The 15,638-nt window shown below is 41.2% G+C and overlaps 2 protein-coding genes across 2 annotated transcripts in view; one reads left to right on the forward strand and one right to left on the reverse strand.

The window, feature by feature from the left end:
• NLRP4 (NLR family pyrin domain containing 4) overlaps positions 1-4,517 on the forward strand; it is a 38,918-nt gene extending 34,401 nt beyond the window's left edge. The window contains exons 8-9 of the mRNA XM_021095070.2: positions 96-266; positions 4,427-4,517. Coding sequence (XP_020950729.1) covers positions 96-266; positions 4,427-4,517 — 262 coding nt within the window. The remainder of the gene's footprint in view (positions 1-95; positions 267-4,426) is intronic.
• Positions 4,518-4,834: 317 nt separating this feature from the next.
• The window catches only part of NLRP13 (NLR family pyrin domain containing 13), a 107,802-nt gene continuing 96,998 nt past the window's right edge, over positions 4,835-15,638 (reverse strand). The window contains exons 13-14 of the transcript XR_014806756.1: positions 10,373-10,498; positions 4,835-5,053 (exon numbers count right to left, since the gene is read on the reverse strand). The gene's annotated coding sequence lies outside the window, so the exon portion shown is untranslated. The remainder of the gene's footprint in view (positions 5,054-10,372; positions 10,499-15,638) is intronic.

A 15,638-nucleotide genomic window follows, 5' to 3' on the forward strand; every position in this document is an offset into this window, starting at 1 on the left:
GTCCTCAGGGGCTCTGGGGTGAGCCCTGGCTAACACCCCCACGCCATCCTCCACCCCAGGATGAAGCACTTCTAACCAAGTGTCTTCTTCTGCAGGCTGGGTGAGTGCAAGCTAACCAGCGCCTGCTGCCAGGATATCTCTTCTGTCCTCACCAGCAGCAAAACTCTGAGGATTTTGAATCTGGGTGGAAATGCCTTGGACCTCAGTGGGATGGTGGTGCTTTGCGAGGCCCTGAGGCACCCCGAGTGCACCCTGCAGGTTCTCAGGTGAGTAGGCAACTGCTCCCCTGGGGGAAGGGGCCAGTCCTGGGGCTGAGGAAGGGTTGACTGGGGCTGAGGTGTGGAAATGCCACAGTGTAACCTCACTGCGTTCAAGATGCAAATGTCTTGGGACATGAAGCCGTCACGTGGCACAGTGACTGACCAGGGAACGGTGAGTTAGGTCCCCGCAGTGGTGGCACTGGTACTATTATAATTCAAATGATGACATAATTATAATACATAAACATATATAACGATGAAGATAGATGATTTTTTTTTCACAGAACTAGAACAAAATCAATTTTTTTCATTTTTTTATTACTCAAATGAATTTATCACATCTGTAGTTGTATAATGATCATAACAATCTAATTTCACAGGATTTCCATCCCACAGCCCAGACACATCCCCCCACCCCCCAAACTGTCTCCTTCAGAGACCATAAGTTTTTCTTTTTTTCTTTTTTTTTTTTTTTTTGTCTTTTTAGCTATTTCTTGGGCCGCTCCTGCGGCATATGGAGGTTCCCAGGCTAGGGGTTGAATCAGAGCTGTAGCCACCGGCCTACGCCAGAGCCACAGCAACGCGGGATCCAAGCCGTGTCTGCAACCTACACCACAGCTCACAGCAACACCGGATTGTTAACCCACTGAGCAAGGGCAGGGATCAAACCCACAACCTCATGGTTCCTAGTCAGATTTGTTAACCACTGCGCCACGACAGGAACTCCACCATAAGTTTTTCAATATCTGTGAGTCAGCATCTGTTCTGCAAAGAAGTTCTGTCTGTCCTTTTTTCAGATTCCACATGTCAGTGAAAGCATTTGATGTTGGTGTCTCATTGTATGGCTGACTTCACTTAGCATGATAATTTCTAGGTCCATCCATGTTGCAAAAAATGCTGGTATTTCGTTCTTTTTAATGGCTGAGTAATATTCCATTGTGTATAGGTACCACGTCTTCTGGATCCACTCCTCTGTTGATAGACATTTAGGTTGTTTCCATGTTTTTGCTATTGTAAATAGTGCTGCAATGAACGTTGGAGTACATGTGTCTTTTCGAGTCATGGTTTTCTCTGGATAGATGCCCAGGAGTTGGATTGCTGGATCAGATGGTAGTTCTATGTTTAGTTTTCTGAGGAATCTCCATACTGATTTCCACAGTGGTTGCACCAATTTACAATCCCACCAACAGTGTACTAGGGTTCCTTTTTCTCCACACCCTCTCCAGCACTTATTGTTTGTAGACTTTTGGATGATGGCCATTCTGGCTGGTGTAAGGTGGTACCTCATCGTGGTTTTGATTTGCATTTCTCTAATAACGAGTGACGCTGAACATCTTTTCATGTGTTTCTCGGCCATCTGTATGTCTTCTTTGGAGAACTGTTTAGATCTTCCGCCCATTTTTTGATGCGGTTGTTTTTTTGGTATGGAGCTGCAGAAGTTGTTTATAAATTTTGGAGATTAATCCCTTGTCAGTTGATTCACTTGCAAAGATTTTCTCCCATTCTGTGGGTCATCTTTTCATTTTGTTTAGGGTTTCCTTTGCTGTGCAGAAACTTTGAAGTTTGAGTAGGTCCCATTTGTTTATTTTTCTTTTTATTGTCAATACTCTGATAGGTGGATCTGAGAAGATGTTGCTGTCGTTTATGTCAGAGAGTGTGATTGTTATATTTAATATAGTCTGTACTTATATTAAAGCTTATTACATATTAAAATAAAAATTTGAATCAATGAAATGGGAAGAAAAAATTTAAATATAATAGATTATAATTGGACTCATAATCATAGATATATTATATAATTATTATTATTATATATTTATATATAATTATTTTATGATTATATTTATATATTATATAATTATTTTGTGATTATATGTAATTATATAATATAAAATCCAATTAACTATTTATAAAAGAAAATACATAATGTGTCATTTCTATAATTATAATTATAGGCTTATGTAATTTGAATCTATATATATAATTTGTACTTTAATTATATGTACATGTTATATATATTATATAACTTGTAATATATGTGTATAATTATACATATATTTTTATTTAAAGTTCTAAATATACTATATAATTATAATGAAAGCTATATGTATTATCAGCTAAATATTTTATCAATTATAGTAAAAGTTAATATATATTATTTTATCAGATAAATATTATTTTACTAGATAATCCTTAGCATCTCCCGCTCTCATTCATTCCCCCACCCCGCCCTTCTTCAACTGCTGTGGGGTCACGAGCAGCCATAGGTACTTACCAGGCTTGGGCTGCAACTGGTATAACTCCTGTGCTAAGAACGTCACCCTTTCCATCCAGTGAAGATACAGGTCCATCTCTTTAACGTCCATCCTAGTAAGTGGACATCTAGACATTTCCGGGCCTGGCACGACTTCATCCTCATTGCACTGATGCTAGATTCCAAACACAGCATGCAGCTCAGACCTCGATGGTCTGGTATTTCCTGAGTCACGGGAGCCAGTGGTGGAATCCTGGCTTGATCCCTTTAGTCCTATAGCCCGAGACAAGGCATTTATCACCTCTGGTTGTCTGTCTTCTGCCTGCAAATTAGGGGAAATCATTCAACTTTGTAATTATGACAACATAAATTAGATAGTGTGACAATGATGAAACCCAGTACAGGAGTGCCCATCTCCCCATACCCTCCCTGACTGTGGGCAGTCTCAAAAAAACCTGTTAGGATGAACGGTTGCGTGAGGAGACTCCTTCACTCCAACAATAAGAGGAAGCTCCTTGGGTGGGTTCATTTGTGCCATATGTTATTTTTTTAATTTTTATTAGGGTACAGTTTTACAATGTCGAGTCAACTTCTGATGCAGGCAAAGTGACCCTATATATATATATATATATATATATATATATATATACACACATACACACACACACACACACACACACACACACACACACACACACACTTTTTCTTTTATATCTTCCATTATAGTCTATCCCAAGTGACTGGATAAAGGTCCCTGTGTATACTGGGACCTCGCTGCCATATTTTAGATTCCACATGTAAGTGGTATCACATGGTGTTTGTCTTTCTCTTTCTGATTTATTTCACTTAGTATGAACCTGAACACACAACAGAATGGACTCAAAGACATGGAGAACAGGCTTGTGATTGCCAAGGAGAAGCAGGGAGGGAGGGATGGATGGGGAGTTTGGAGTTGGTACATACAAACTATTATATTTAGAATGGATAAGCAGTGAGGTCCTACTGAATAGGATAGGGAACTATATCCAGTCTCTTGGGTAGAAAAGTGACAAAAGACAGGATAAGAAAAAGAATGTATATATATGTATGACTGCGTCACTATGCTGTACAGCAGAAATTGGCACAATGTTGCAAATCAACGATACATTATTTTTAAAGATCTACATAAATACACTTAGGACCATTGCACATAAGCAGATACCAAGATAAATGAGACATTGATACCCACAGAAAAACCAAGATCCAATGATCTGAACCCTCCTGTTTAACTCAAAGCCACAAGAGGAACTCGTGCATAGGTGCAGGGACTCTAGAGCCAAACTGCTGGGATCTGTGCCTGGCTCTTCCCCTGGATGGCTGTGTGACCTTGGGCCAACTCTCACCTTGCTTACCTTCTGTATCTTCATGACAAGCCAGGTCAAGAACGGTCCCCACAAGGTTTTTGTGAAATTTTAATGAGCCGTGTCACTTTGCTGTACAGCAGAAATTGGCACAACACTGTAAATCAACTCTATTTTTAACAGAGAGAAAAAACATTAAAAATAAACATAGCTTTGGTTTTTCTCATGAGCGTCCACAGACTTCCTGTCCCAAACCCTGACGTTTGGGTGGAATTAGGGCTTTGTAGCAGAACATTTGTCCTGCCCAATGATGTGGAGCTAGTTTCCAGCAATCACAAGCCCTGGGTTTAGCAACATCAAGTTGGCAGCTTCAAACCCTCCACAGTTCAGAAAAAATGACATGTCAGAAATGGACAGGGCTGCAAATAGGGCTTTTTGAGAGTGAGCCAGGCATTGAACATGTATGATAAGTATGGCTTGTCCAGGAAGGTGGTGATGGGAAAAGATGAGGTGCAGAGACAAGAAAGAAAAAGAGGCATGGATTAACTAAACCTGCTTGTATGTTTAACCAGCCTGAAAAAAGAGGAACTCGATGAGGAAACCCAGAGATTTCTGATGGATGAGGAGAAGAAAAATCCAAAATGGCCCATCATAGGTGAATGATGGAGCAGATGCAGGACCAGAAGGGCAGAAATCTGACTGCAAGCACACTGGCCTCATTCTGACTCAAGAGCACCTACACAGCGTCAGTGTCAGAGCCCTTATCTGTGCCTACTCTGCACCCAGGAATTACAAGTCACTGACACCAACAGGAGCCCTGATTCTTCTGGCACCCTTATTCAGATGTATTTCAATATTGTGTTTTTATACGGTTTTTATTTGCTTTGTGGCCTTGGGCAAGCCAGTGAAAGATCAAAATTTTTATTCTGTCTCCAAATGATGTTTCAAATACTAATAAAGTCTTTTATCATAAAACATTCTGTAAAACATTTCATTTTTATTCATTTTTCTGGAAGTATAGACGGTTTACAACATGAGTTTCAGGTATAGCAGCACAGTGATTCAGAGTTTTTACAGATGATGCTCCATTAAAAGTTAATAAAAGATAATCAGAGTTCCCTTGCAGCTTAGCAGGTTAAGGATCCAGCGCTGTCTGTGCAGCAGTGTGGGTCAATCCCTGGGCCACAAACTTCCACATGCTGTGGGCATGCACACACACAAAAAAGATAATGGCTTTAATACTGTGTGATATAAAATATATACTTGTTGCTTATTTATTTTATACCTCTTAATCCTAATTTTCCCTCCTTCCCTCTCACCACTGGTAACCACTAGGTTTTTTTTCCTGAGTTTTCTGTTTTGCATGAACATTCACTTGTATTACTTTTTAGATTCCACATGTAAGCAATAATATACAGATCTGTCTTTGACTTATATCACTAAGTAGAATATTCTCTAGGTCCATCCATGTTGCTGTAAATGGCAGAATTTCATTCTTTTTATGGCTGAGTAATATTCCTTTGTATATATGTACCACATCTTTATTCACTCATCTGTCGGTGGGCACTTAAGTTGTTTCTATGTCTTAGCTATGGTAAATAATGCTGCTATGAACATTGGAGTACATGTGTATTTTCTTCTGGATATAAACCCTTGAGTGGGATTGCTAGAGTATATAGAAGTTCTATTTTTAGGTTTTTAAAGAACTTCCATACCATAGCCACAGTGGCTGCACCAGCTTACATTCCTGTTGACAGTGTAGAAACCTTCCCTTTTCTCTGCATCATCTCCAGCATTTACTGTTTGTAGACTTTTTGAGGATGGCCGTTCTGAGTGGGGTGAGGTGATGTCTTGCCTTGATTTGCATTTCTCTAAGGAGTCATGTTGAGCATCTTTACATATGCCAGTAAAACATCTGTGTGTCTGCTTTGGAAAAATGTCGATTCAGGTGTTCTGCCCATCTGTTGATATTGAGGTGCATGGGTTATTTATATATTTTGGATATTGGGTCCTTATCAGTCATGTAATTAAAAAGTATTTTCTCCCATTCCATAGACTGTCTTTTCACTCCTCTGCTGCACAAACACTTTTTACTTTAGTTTCCATTTGTTTTGCTTTTATTTCTTTTGCTTTAGGAGATAAACCCAATATATATAGAGATCACTATATATATATATACACACATATATACTCTGCCTATGTTCTCTTCTAGTTTTATGGACTCCTGTTTTTTACACTTAGGTCTTCAATCCACTTTGAGTTTACTTTTGTGATGGTGGGAGTGTCCTGATTTCAGTCTTTTACAGGTAGCTGCCCAGTTTTCCCAGTACCACTTACTGGAGAGCCGGTCTCTACTCCACTGTATATTCTTGCCCCCTTGGGCCCTCCTCATAGGTCAGCTGACCATTGGCGTGTGGGGTTTTCTCTGTGCTTTCTGTCCTGTTCTATTGATCTTTATGTCTCTTTGTGTCAGTCCCAGAGAGCTCATAAATTGGTTTCATCTTTTTCCTTTCCACTGTCCTGAGTGCATGATTTCCATTATTCTTTGAATTCACTTATGTGTTCATTTCTGTCCATTTGAAACAATTAGTCTGCTATTCATTCCTACTCAGGTATATTTTTGTCATCAAACTTCATTTCTGATGGGGTCTATTTTTATATGTTCTAGTTCCTTGTTAAATCTGCATTTTAGATCAATTCTTTTCACCAATTCAGTTAACATGTATTACCAATGTTTTATTTTTTATCTGTAAGTTGTTGATTTGTTTCATTATTTTTTTCAGGGGTTTTCTCTTGCTCTTTCAACTGAGGGTAGCTCTCTGCTTCTATGCTTTTACATAAAACAGTTACCAGTTGTGGTCTTGAGGGGGTTCTCATGGGAGAGAGCCCCTGTGCAGACTGTGTGTGTCCAGTGACTCTGGAGGGAGAACAGGGTTTTATGGGTGCCCTGGTCATGCCTCTCCTCAGGATGCACTGGCGGTGATCCCCTTGGAAGGGGGTGTGGAGGGAGATGGTTGTGAGGGCAGGGCCTAGAGCCAGCACAGTGTGTGAGGTGGGACTCAGCTCAGTGGCCATCACCACCCTGTCAGGGGCAGGAGCAGAGGCCCTGAGGGTCAGACTTGAGGTGGCTCTGTTCCCTTTAAGCAAAGGTTTTTGCTTCTCCCCACCCCAGGACCTTCACTACAGCTGCTGAAGCCAAGGGACTTGTACACAGAAAGAGGTCCAACGTGCCACCTGTGTGGGTGACCACAGTTCTGCACACACACAGCTTTGGTGAAAGTCCCCTTGGGGTCTCACAACTGATCACTGTTCCCTGCCTCTGCCATCCCTGCCCTGTTGTGGAACCACTCCACAGAGCAGACGAGGCCCGTATGGGCTCTGTGTGTGTCAGAGGGCGAGGCCTGGTGGGTGGCTGCTGTCACAGTGGGTGGTTTCTGGGTGCCACCTGAGTGTCAGCGATGGCCTCCACTGCCCTGTGCATGCCCTGTCACAGACCTGGTTGCTCCTACATCCCAAGTTTGAGTATGCTCCTTGGTCGTGGCTGTCTCTGATCCAGGACCATGCCATGACATGGATTGAGTGCAGCTGGAGCATTGGCTGTGCTCAGGCTGGAGCCCGTGATGAGGCAGGTGTGGGAAATGGAACAGGCACTAGAGAAGACCTCTCCTCACCCGGCCTTGGGGACTCACCTGCATGTGCCATAAGCCAAGTCCACAAACCTCATTGCCATTTCATCTGTCGAGCTGCCCTCCAACCACCCCAAGGGGCTTACATCATCTGCAGAGGACCCCAGGACATAGACACCCAGTCCAGGGTGGATCCAGTCACTCCCAGGGTGATGTCCACTCCTGTACCTCCCTTTTCTGAGCCCCATCCTAGGAGCACAGGTCCTGACCCCACTCTTCTTTTGCTTCCCACCCAATTACGTGTCTTTCTTACAGCCTTGGTGGTAGAGGAGTCCTTCTACCTGTTTCCAGTCAGTTCTCAGAACTGTTCCACAGCTGGATGATTTTTTGGTGTCCTCTGGGGAGGTGAGCGCCACATCCTCTTACCCTACCATCCTGATCTCCCTCCTTTCTTGTAAAACCTTGAAACAGGCTTTGGCACTGCTGCATGTCTGCAGCAAGCGTACAAACGGAAAAATCTGGTCCTTTCTCCACATTGACTTAGCAGGATGCTGACCAGACAGCACTGAAAGCGCAGTCAGACCTGGTGACTTTTCTACTAATTCTATTCGTGGCGGAGCTCGGGCTTTACCTTCTCTTGCCCTGTGATGGTATTTTAAAAGCACATTTTCTAAAAATTGGAAAAGTTGCCATTAGTAGCAACATGATGCAACTAGAGAGCCTTATACTAAATGAAGTCAGAAAGACAAATACCACATGATATCACCTGTATGTGGAATCTAAAATACGGCACAAGCAAACCTACATACGAAATAGAAACAGACTCATGGGCACAGAGAATGGAGTTATTGTGGCCAAGGGGGAGGGGGAGAGAGGGGGATGGCCTGGGAGTTTGCAGCTGATAGATGCAAACTGTCACATTTAAAATGGATAAGCAATGCGGTCCCACTGTACAGCACAGGATATCCAGTCTCTGGGGAGAGAACAGGATGGAACATGAAAAAGTGGCTATTAATGCAGGACTGGATGACTCTGCTGTACAGCAGAAATTGACAACATTGTAAATCAACTATAAGATTAAATACTTTTTAATTAAAAAATAAAAATTGCCAAGTGCACATCACCTAATCTCCTAAGAGTACAGATCCGCCTGAGGGTCCTTTTGACCACCAACCGTCCCTCATTCCTCTCTCCCGAAACCCCGCCAACAACCATCACGAGATTCAGGGAGAGTCTTTCAATGCCACTCCTGTATTTCCACATACTTGAATGTATCCATGAACGATACAGCATTGTGGGTTTTTTTTTAATTATATAAGATACCACACCAAGTGCATTTATTCTCCAAGTTTTTTCATTGTTAGTCTACCCATGTCGATATACATAAATATATAAATGTGTGTATGTAAGTATGCATACGTAAAACATGGATGTGCTGAGTGAAAACTTAAACAATGTGGTTTGTGTGATAGGTATGTATTTATGTGTGTGTGTGTACACACACACACAAAGTACATACGTACAGTGAAATGCAGATATACTGTGCCATTCTGTGTCAGGTTAGAAAAATAAAGATGTGGTTATGTACAGACACATATACAAATTCATGTACATATAAAAAAGGTTTTGATATATAGGTATATAAACCATATATGTTACCTATGTCTATTTCTACACCTATATATCATTTAGGTATAAACCTTGCTTTTTTAATCTCTGAGTGGCATTACACACACATGCTTCATTTGAACCACCCTTCCATTGAAAGGCATTTAGGTGGTTTTTTTCAATTCAAGCATATTTCATTGATAATGTTGTGCCAATCTCTGATGTACAGCAAAATGACTCAGTCACACACATACATTTTTATATTATCTTCCACCACGGTCTATCTCAGGAGATTGGATATAGTTCCCTGTGCTACACAGTAGGACCTTATTGCTGATCCATTCTAAATGGAATGGGTGGTTTCTAATCAGAAACATCACTGCAACGTACAACCTTGCAAATCTTTTTGTACCTGAGTGTGATTCCTGACAGCAGCTATCTAGATAGAAATGTAGCATATGCAACCAATAGAAGGATACAAATAACTAGGAGGGAGATGGGTGCAGTGAGGAATGCAGATGTGAGAAAGACTAACACAGGAAGACGGGAGTGCACAATGTATAAAATAAACACCTGTCAGCAAGTGACTGATATCAATGGCTATGTAGGGGTTGAGAAAGGAATCGACCACCAGTTGAACCAAAGATACACTGGTCGTCTTCGCTAAAACTTCCAACAGGTGTTTCCCGATTGATAGGAAGAAGAAATCCAGCCTTATACATCCACATCCAGCAATGCCAATGCTGAGTCTCTCACTGCATCTTTCAGGTAATTATTTTCTGCTCCTGGACGTTTTCTTCCTCTCCACCCATCCCTTCTCAGGATCTGGGGTTTCCATCTTACAGTTTGAGAGAGGCTCAGGTTTACAGAGTTTTGAGTGGACTGTGGCATGGGACTAGATTTTTCGATGATTGATATTGAGACTGTTACCTAAGTGACAGCAAAAGAAATGGCTCAGCCTAAGTATTTAACTGGGTGCGGGATACGATTTTTGCATCCTTGAGTAAATTTAAACACCAACCTAAAACGATGTTTTCTGACTCTAGTTCATGAATCATGCTCGTTCAGTAAAATAAATGGGAAACATAGAAGCATAAATTTAAAGAGTGGTAGATAAGCATCAGACTCTACAGGTTAGCCCCTGCAGAGATGTATAATCACTCCATCAACAAAAGCTGCCATCTCATCACTGTCCCCAAAGACCACCTTGTAATTCTTTTGCCCCTTTCCGGGTCTGGGGTCATTTTTCTGGAACTGCTGCCATTACCTCTCTGTATGACTCACTGCATTTCCTTTTACCCCCCAGATTCCACCATGTCCTCTTCCCACCAGACTTCATGATGTCCAAGTCTCTCTGCTTTTCTCCCCCTTCCTCCAAATAACCATCTTCTGGTAGGGGGGAGGGGGTAGCTGGAAGGAAAATTGAGGGATGAGAGAATTTCACTCGTTAACTCCCCTGCCATCACTGTAGGAGTTAATATTGGGAAATTCATTAACCCAGGTGTCCATTGACAGAGGGACGGATGAACAAAATGGATCAACCCATACAATGATAGTCAGCCCTGAAAAGCAACTCTGTCACATGCTGCAACATGCATGAATCTTGAAGACATTAAGCTCAGTGTCATCCCCCATCCCAAGAGGACACATAGTGTGTGACTCCACATCTATCAACTATCTGGATGAGTCAAATTCGAAGAGAAAGCAGAATGGGAGGTGCCAGAGGCTGGGGGGTGAGCAGAGGGAGACATGGGAGTTAGGGTTTAACGGGAACAGAGTTTCAGTTTGGGATGAGGAGAAAGTTCTGGAGAGGGATGGTAGCGACCATTTCACATCTGTGTGAGTGCACTTAACCCACAGAACTGCACCCTTAGTGACAATTCGCCATTTGACCAGGATAAAGCATTTTACCACCAAAAACAACCTCAAGAGGAAAAGGTGGGGAACGTTACTTAATCTCTGACCTGTGAAATCAATTAGAAAGAGATCCTGTAAGAGTTTTTATGAGTCAGAGGTGATAGGATATAAAATCAGCTTGAAGAAACAGAGAGCTTATTCCCCAAGCTATACCTTAATTACGGCCCCTTTCTGCACCCAAGGAGGTACATTAACCATTTCCCCAAATGGGTCTCCTTTCCTCAGAAGTACAGTAGAAACAGAGAAGGATGTTCCGATAAAGTATTGGGCTGCAAAACATCAAACAAGCAGAAAATATTGAGAGATGGCAGGACTAACGCAGATGATTCCTCTAAGAGTGAAGTTTTCCACACGCATACCACACACTGAGAATTTCACACAAGTTATTTTGTGTAGTTTTTCTAACATCTCTGCTATCAGACCCATTCTGTAATGAGAAAGTTGATTTAAAGAGTGGGCATCTCTGCTACCCAGCTGAGACAATGGCACCATGTTCAAGGCCCACCATGAGTGGGTCCATTCCATAGAAGCGATTTGTCCTGTCTCGCCAGTTGCAGCTCTGGGGGATCCTGTTTCTCAACCATGGCTTCTCCATCACCCTTGCTTCTTTCTCACAGAGGGGATTCTATCTCTTTCTTCTACCCTGAATGGTAGACAAATCCTGCCTTATTCCCAGCTGCACCCTGGTTCTAGCCACATCTCCCCAAGCTTTCTAGATTGCCAAAGAGTGGGTGAGGGTAGGAAAAGGAGTATGAAACACAGGTAAGATGGGTCCAAGGGAAGGTCAAAGGGTAAGGCAGTGAAGCTGGAGAGATGAAGGTATTGCCTTCACGGACTTGAAGTTAGAACACAGTTGACAAGTCAATGGTCCTTCTTGGGTCAAGGGCTTGAAAACCCCAAGTGAGCCTGGAGAAGCAGCTTGCCAGTCAAGGGTCATGCAAGTTCCATTGATCCGATCATTTCTATACATGATTCACCATTCCCCCTCCACTGTTGATTCCCCAAGCCCCACAATGTAAATTTGGCATTTAATGTGATACGACTTTGAAAAAACATTAAATAGTCAAAAAATGTTTAATAATACTTTGATGTAGTTGAAGTAATCTCATGACAAATTTGGGAATTCTAGAATAACGCAATACCTAAAATATTATGAAAAATTTGTGAATCCAGCACTAACAAAAATATTGATTTTTTTTAAAGCAACAATGAAGAAATGTCTGGATAGCCTTAGATAATCCAACAAATGGATAATTTGTCAGATTATCAGAAATAACATGTTCCAAACCTCCCAGATTTCAGGCAATACTACAAAGCTACAGTAATCAAAACAGCATGGTATTGGCACCAAAATGAATATATGAATCAATGGAACATAATAGAGAGCTCAGCAATAAACTCAGATACCTGCAGTCAATCTTGCACACAGGAGGCAAGAATATACAATGGAGAAAAAGTCTCTTCAGCAAGTGGAGCTGGCAAAGCTGGACAGTTGCATGTAAATCATTGAAACTACAACACGCCCTCACACCACGCACAAAAATAAACTCAAAATGGCTTAAAGACTGAAACCTAAGGCAAGATGCCATAAAACTCCTAGAAAAGAACATAAGCAAAACATTTCAACATAAATCATACCAGTGTTTTCTTAGGTAAGCCTCCTAAGATAAGAGAAATAAAAGCAAAAATAAACAGATGGGACCTAATCAAATTTAGAAGTTTTTGTGCAGCAAGGAAACCATACACAAAATAGAAAGACAACATATAGAATGGAGGAAAATATTTGCAAATGATGCAATGGACAAGGGCCTACTTTCCAAAATATACAAAGAGCACCTACAACTCTACAGCCGGGGAAAAAAAAAAAAAACTCCAAAAAATTGGCCAAAGACCTAAGTAGACACTTCTCCAAAGACATACAGATTGCCAATAGGCACATGAAAACATGATCAATCCTACAGTGAGGAGTTCCCATTGCAGCTCAGTGATAATGAATCTGACTAGTATCCATGAGGATGCACACTAGATCTCCAGCACCACTCAGTGAGTTAAGGATCTGGCATGGCTGTGAGCCTGTGAGCTGGGAACTTCCACATGCCATGGATGAAGCCCTAAAAAAAAGAAAAAAAACTACAGTGAGGTACCACCTCATACCAGTGATGGTTATCATTAAATGTCTACAGATAACAAATGCTGGAGAGGGTGGGGAGAAAAGAGAACCATCCTACCTGTTGGTGGGAAGATATGTTGGTACAGCCATTATGAAAAACAGTATGGAGGTTCCTCTGAAAACTAAAAATAGAGCTACCAGGCAAAACAGTATTTCAAAAAGATACGTGTGGGAGTTTCCACTGTGGCTTAATAGGTTAAGAACCCAACCAGTATCCATAAGAACGCAGATTTAACCCCTGGCCTCACTCAGTGGGTTAAGGATAAGGCATTGTTGCAAGCCACAGGGTAGGTTACAGATGCAGCTGGGATCTGGTATTCCCATGACTATGGCATAGACCTGCAGCTGTAACTCCAATTGGACCCCTAGCCTGGGAACTTCCATGTGCCACAGGTGCAGCCATAAAAAGAAAAGGGAAAAATATACATGTACCCCAATGTTCACTGAAGCACTGTTTACAAAAACCAAGACATGGAAATAACCGAATGTCCATTGACAGAGGAAAGGATAAAGAAGATGTGTTACATATACACAATGGAATATTACTTGGCCTTAAATAAGAATGAAATGATGCCATCTGCAACAACATGGATGGACCTGGAGATTATCATGCCAAGTGAAGTCAGAGAAAGACACTCATATCGCTTACATGTGGAATCTAAAATATAGCACACAGAATTCCCACTGTGGCACAACAGGATTGGTGGCATCTCTGGAGCACAGGGCTGGTTTGATCCCCAGCCCAGCACAGTGGGCTAAGGATCTGGCATTGCTGCAGCTGGAATAGGTCACAACTGCTGCTTGGATCTGACCCCTGGCCTGGGAACGTCATATGCTGCAGGGCGCTGAAAAGGAAAATTTTTAATTCTTTAAATTAAAATAAATATAACATGAACTTATCTACTCAACAGAAACAGACTTACAAACATAGAGAACATTCTGTGGTTACCAAGGGAGAGGGAAAGAGAGGGGAGTTTGGATTAGCAGATGCAAACTATTATATAGAGGATAAACAAGGTCCTACTGCACAGCACTGGGAACTATATTAAATATCCTATGATAAACAGTAATGAAAAAGAACAAGAATATATATAATTGAATCACTCTGCTACACACCAGAAATTAATGCAACATTGGGAGTCAACTCTACTGGGAATAAACCTACCTGCAGAGACAAACGACTTGTACTCTGAAAACTTTAAGATGCTAATGAAAGAAATCAAAGAAGACAAAAATAGATGGAAAAATATACCATGCTCTTGGATTGGCGGAATCAATATAGTCAAAATGACAATACTATCTAAGGCAAGCTACAGATTCAATGTACTCCCTGTCAAATTACCAATGACATTCTAGAACTAGAACAAAATATTTTAAGATCTGCATGGAAACACAAAAGACCCTGAATAGCCAAAACAATATTGAAAAGAAGAAAGGAAACCAGAGCAATCAGGCTCCCTGACTTCAGACTCAACTATAAAGCTACAGTCATCAAAACGGTATGGTACTTGCACAAAAAACAGAAATATAGATCAATGGAACTACAGAAAGCCCAGAAATAAACACAAATACCTATGGTCAATTAGTCTATGACAAAGGAGCAAGAACATACAGTGGAGGAAAGAAAGTCTCTTTGATAAATGGTGCTGGGAAAACTGGATAACCGTGTGTAATAGGAGGAAATTAGAACATTTTCTAACATCATACATAAAAATAAACTTAGCATGGATTAAACACCTAAATTTAAGGCCAGATACTATTAAAAAAAAACTAAAGAAAATATAGGAAGAATGCTCTTTGACAAATCATAGCAACGTCTTGTTTGATCCACCTCCTAGAACAAAGACAATAAAGACACAAATCAACCAATGGGACCTAATTAAACTCAAGAGCTTCAATAATTAAAAAAAATATAACATGTTCCCAATCTGCTAACTAGTCACCCAAGGTGAGTCATCAATGACATGGTGATTAAGGCAGATCTAAACCTTTAAGTACCTACCTTGACACTATTTTCTAAGTTAGTTCACAGACCTCTCCCTGCTCTCTCTACCCCACGTTTCATTTACAAATAGCAGGTAGATGTAGGTGTAGATGGAAGAGAATCAAGTATTTTAAGGACTCTGAGTTTCACTTACGTTTCATGGTGAAGGAGCTAACCCTAACCAACTGGATAAAAGATCACGGCCTTCAACTCACTGGAAGGTCCCACCGAGTCTTGTACGGCATGCAATAGACAAATTCAATTCAATACCTGATTTCTTGACCCCCCATTCTCTGTAACCTGTTGCAAATCATTTTCTCTCAGTCTCTCTTTTTAAATCAGTAAAGTAGGGCCTGTACCTAGAAGGCTTGATAAGGATTGAAAAACACTACAAAGCTATTTTTTATTTTGGGGTTTTTTTTTTGTTTGTTTTTAATGGCTGTACTCAGGGCACATGGAAGTTCCTGCAGCTTTGAATC

This window comes from Sus scrofa, chromosome 6 (assembly GCF_054392235.1).
Source record: "Sus scrofa isolate SSC_HxYL_T2T_F1_AM1 chromosome 6, Sscrofa_HxYL_maternal_Yorkshire_Landrace_v2.0, whole genome shotgun sequence".
Lineage (NCBI taxonomy): Eukaryota > Metazoa > Chordata > Mammalia > Artiodactyla > Suidae > Sus > Sus scrofa.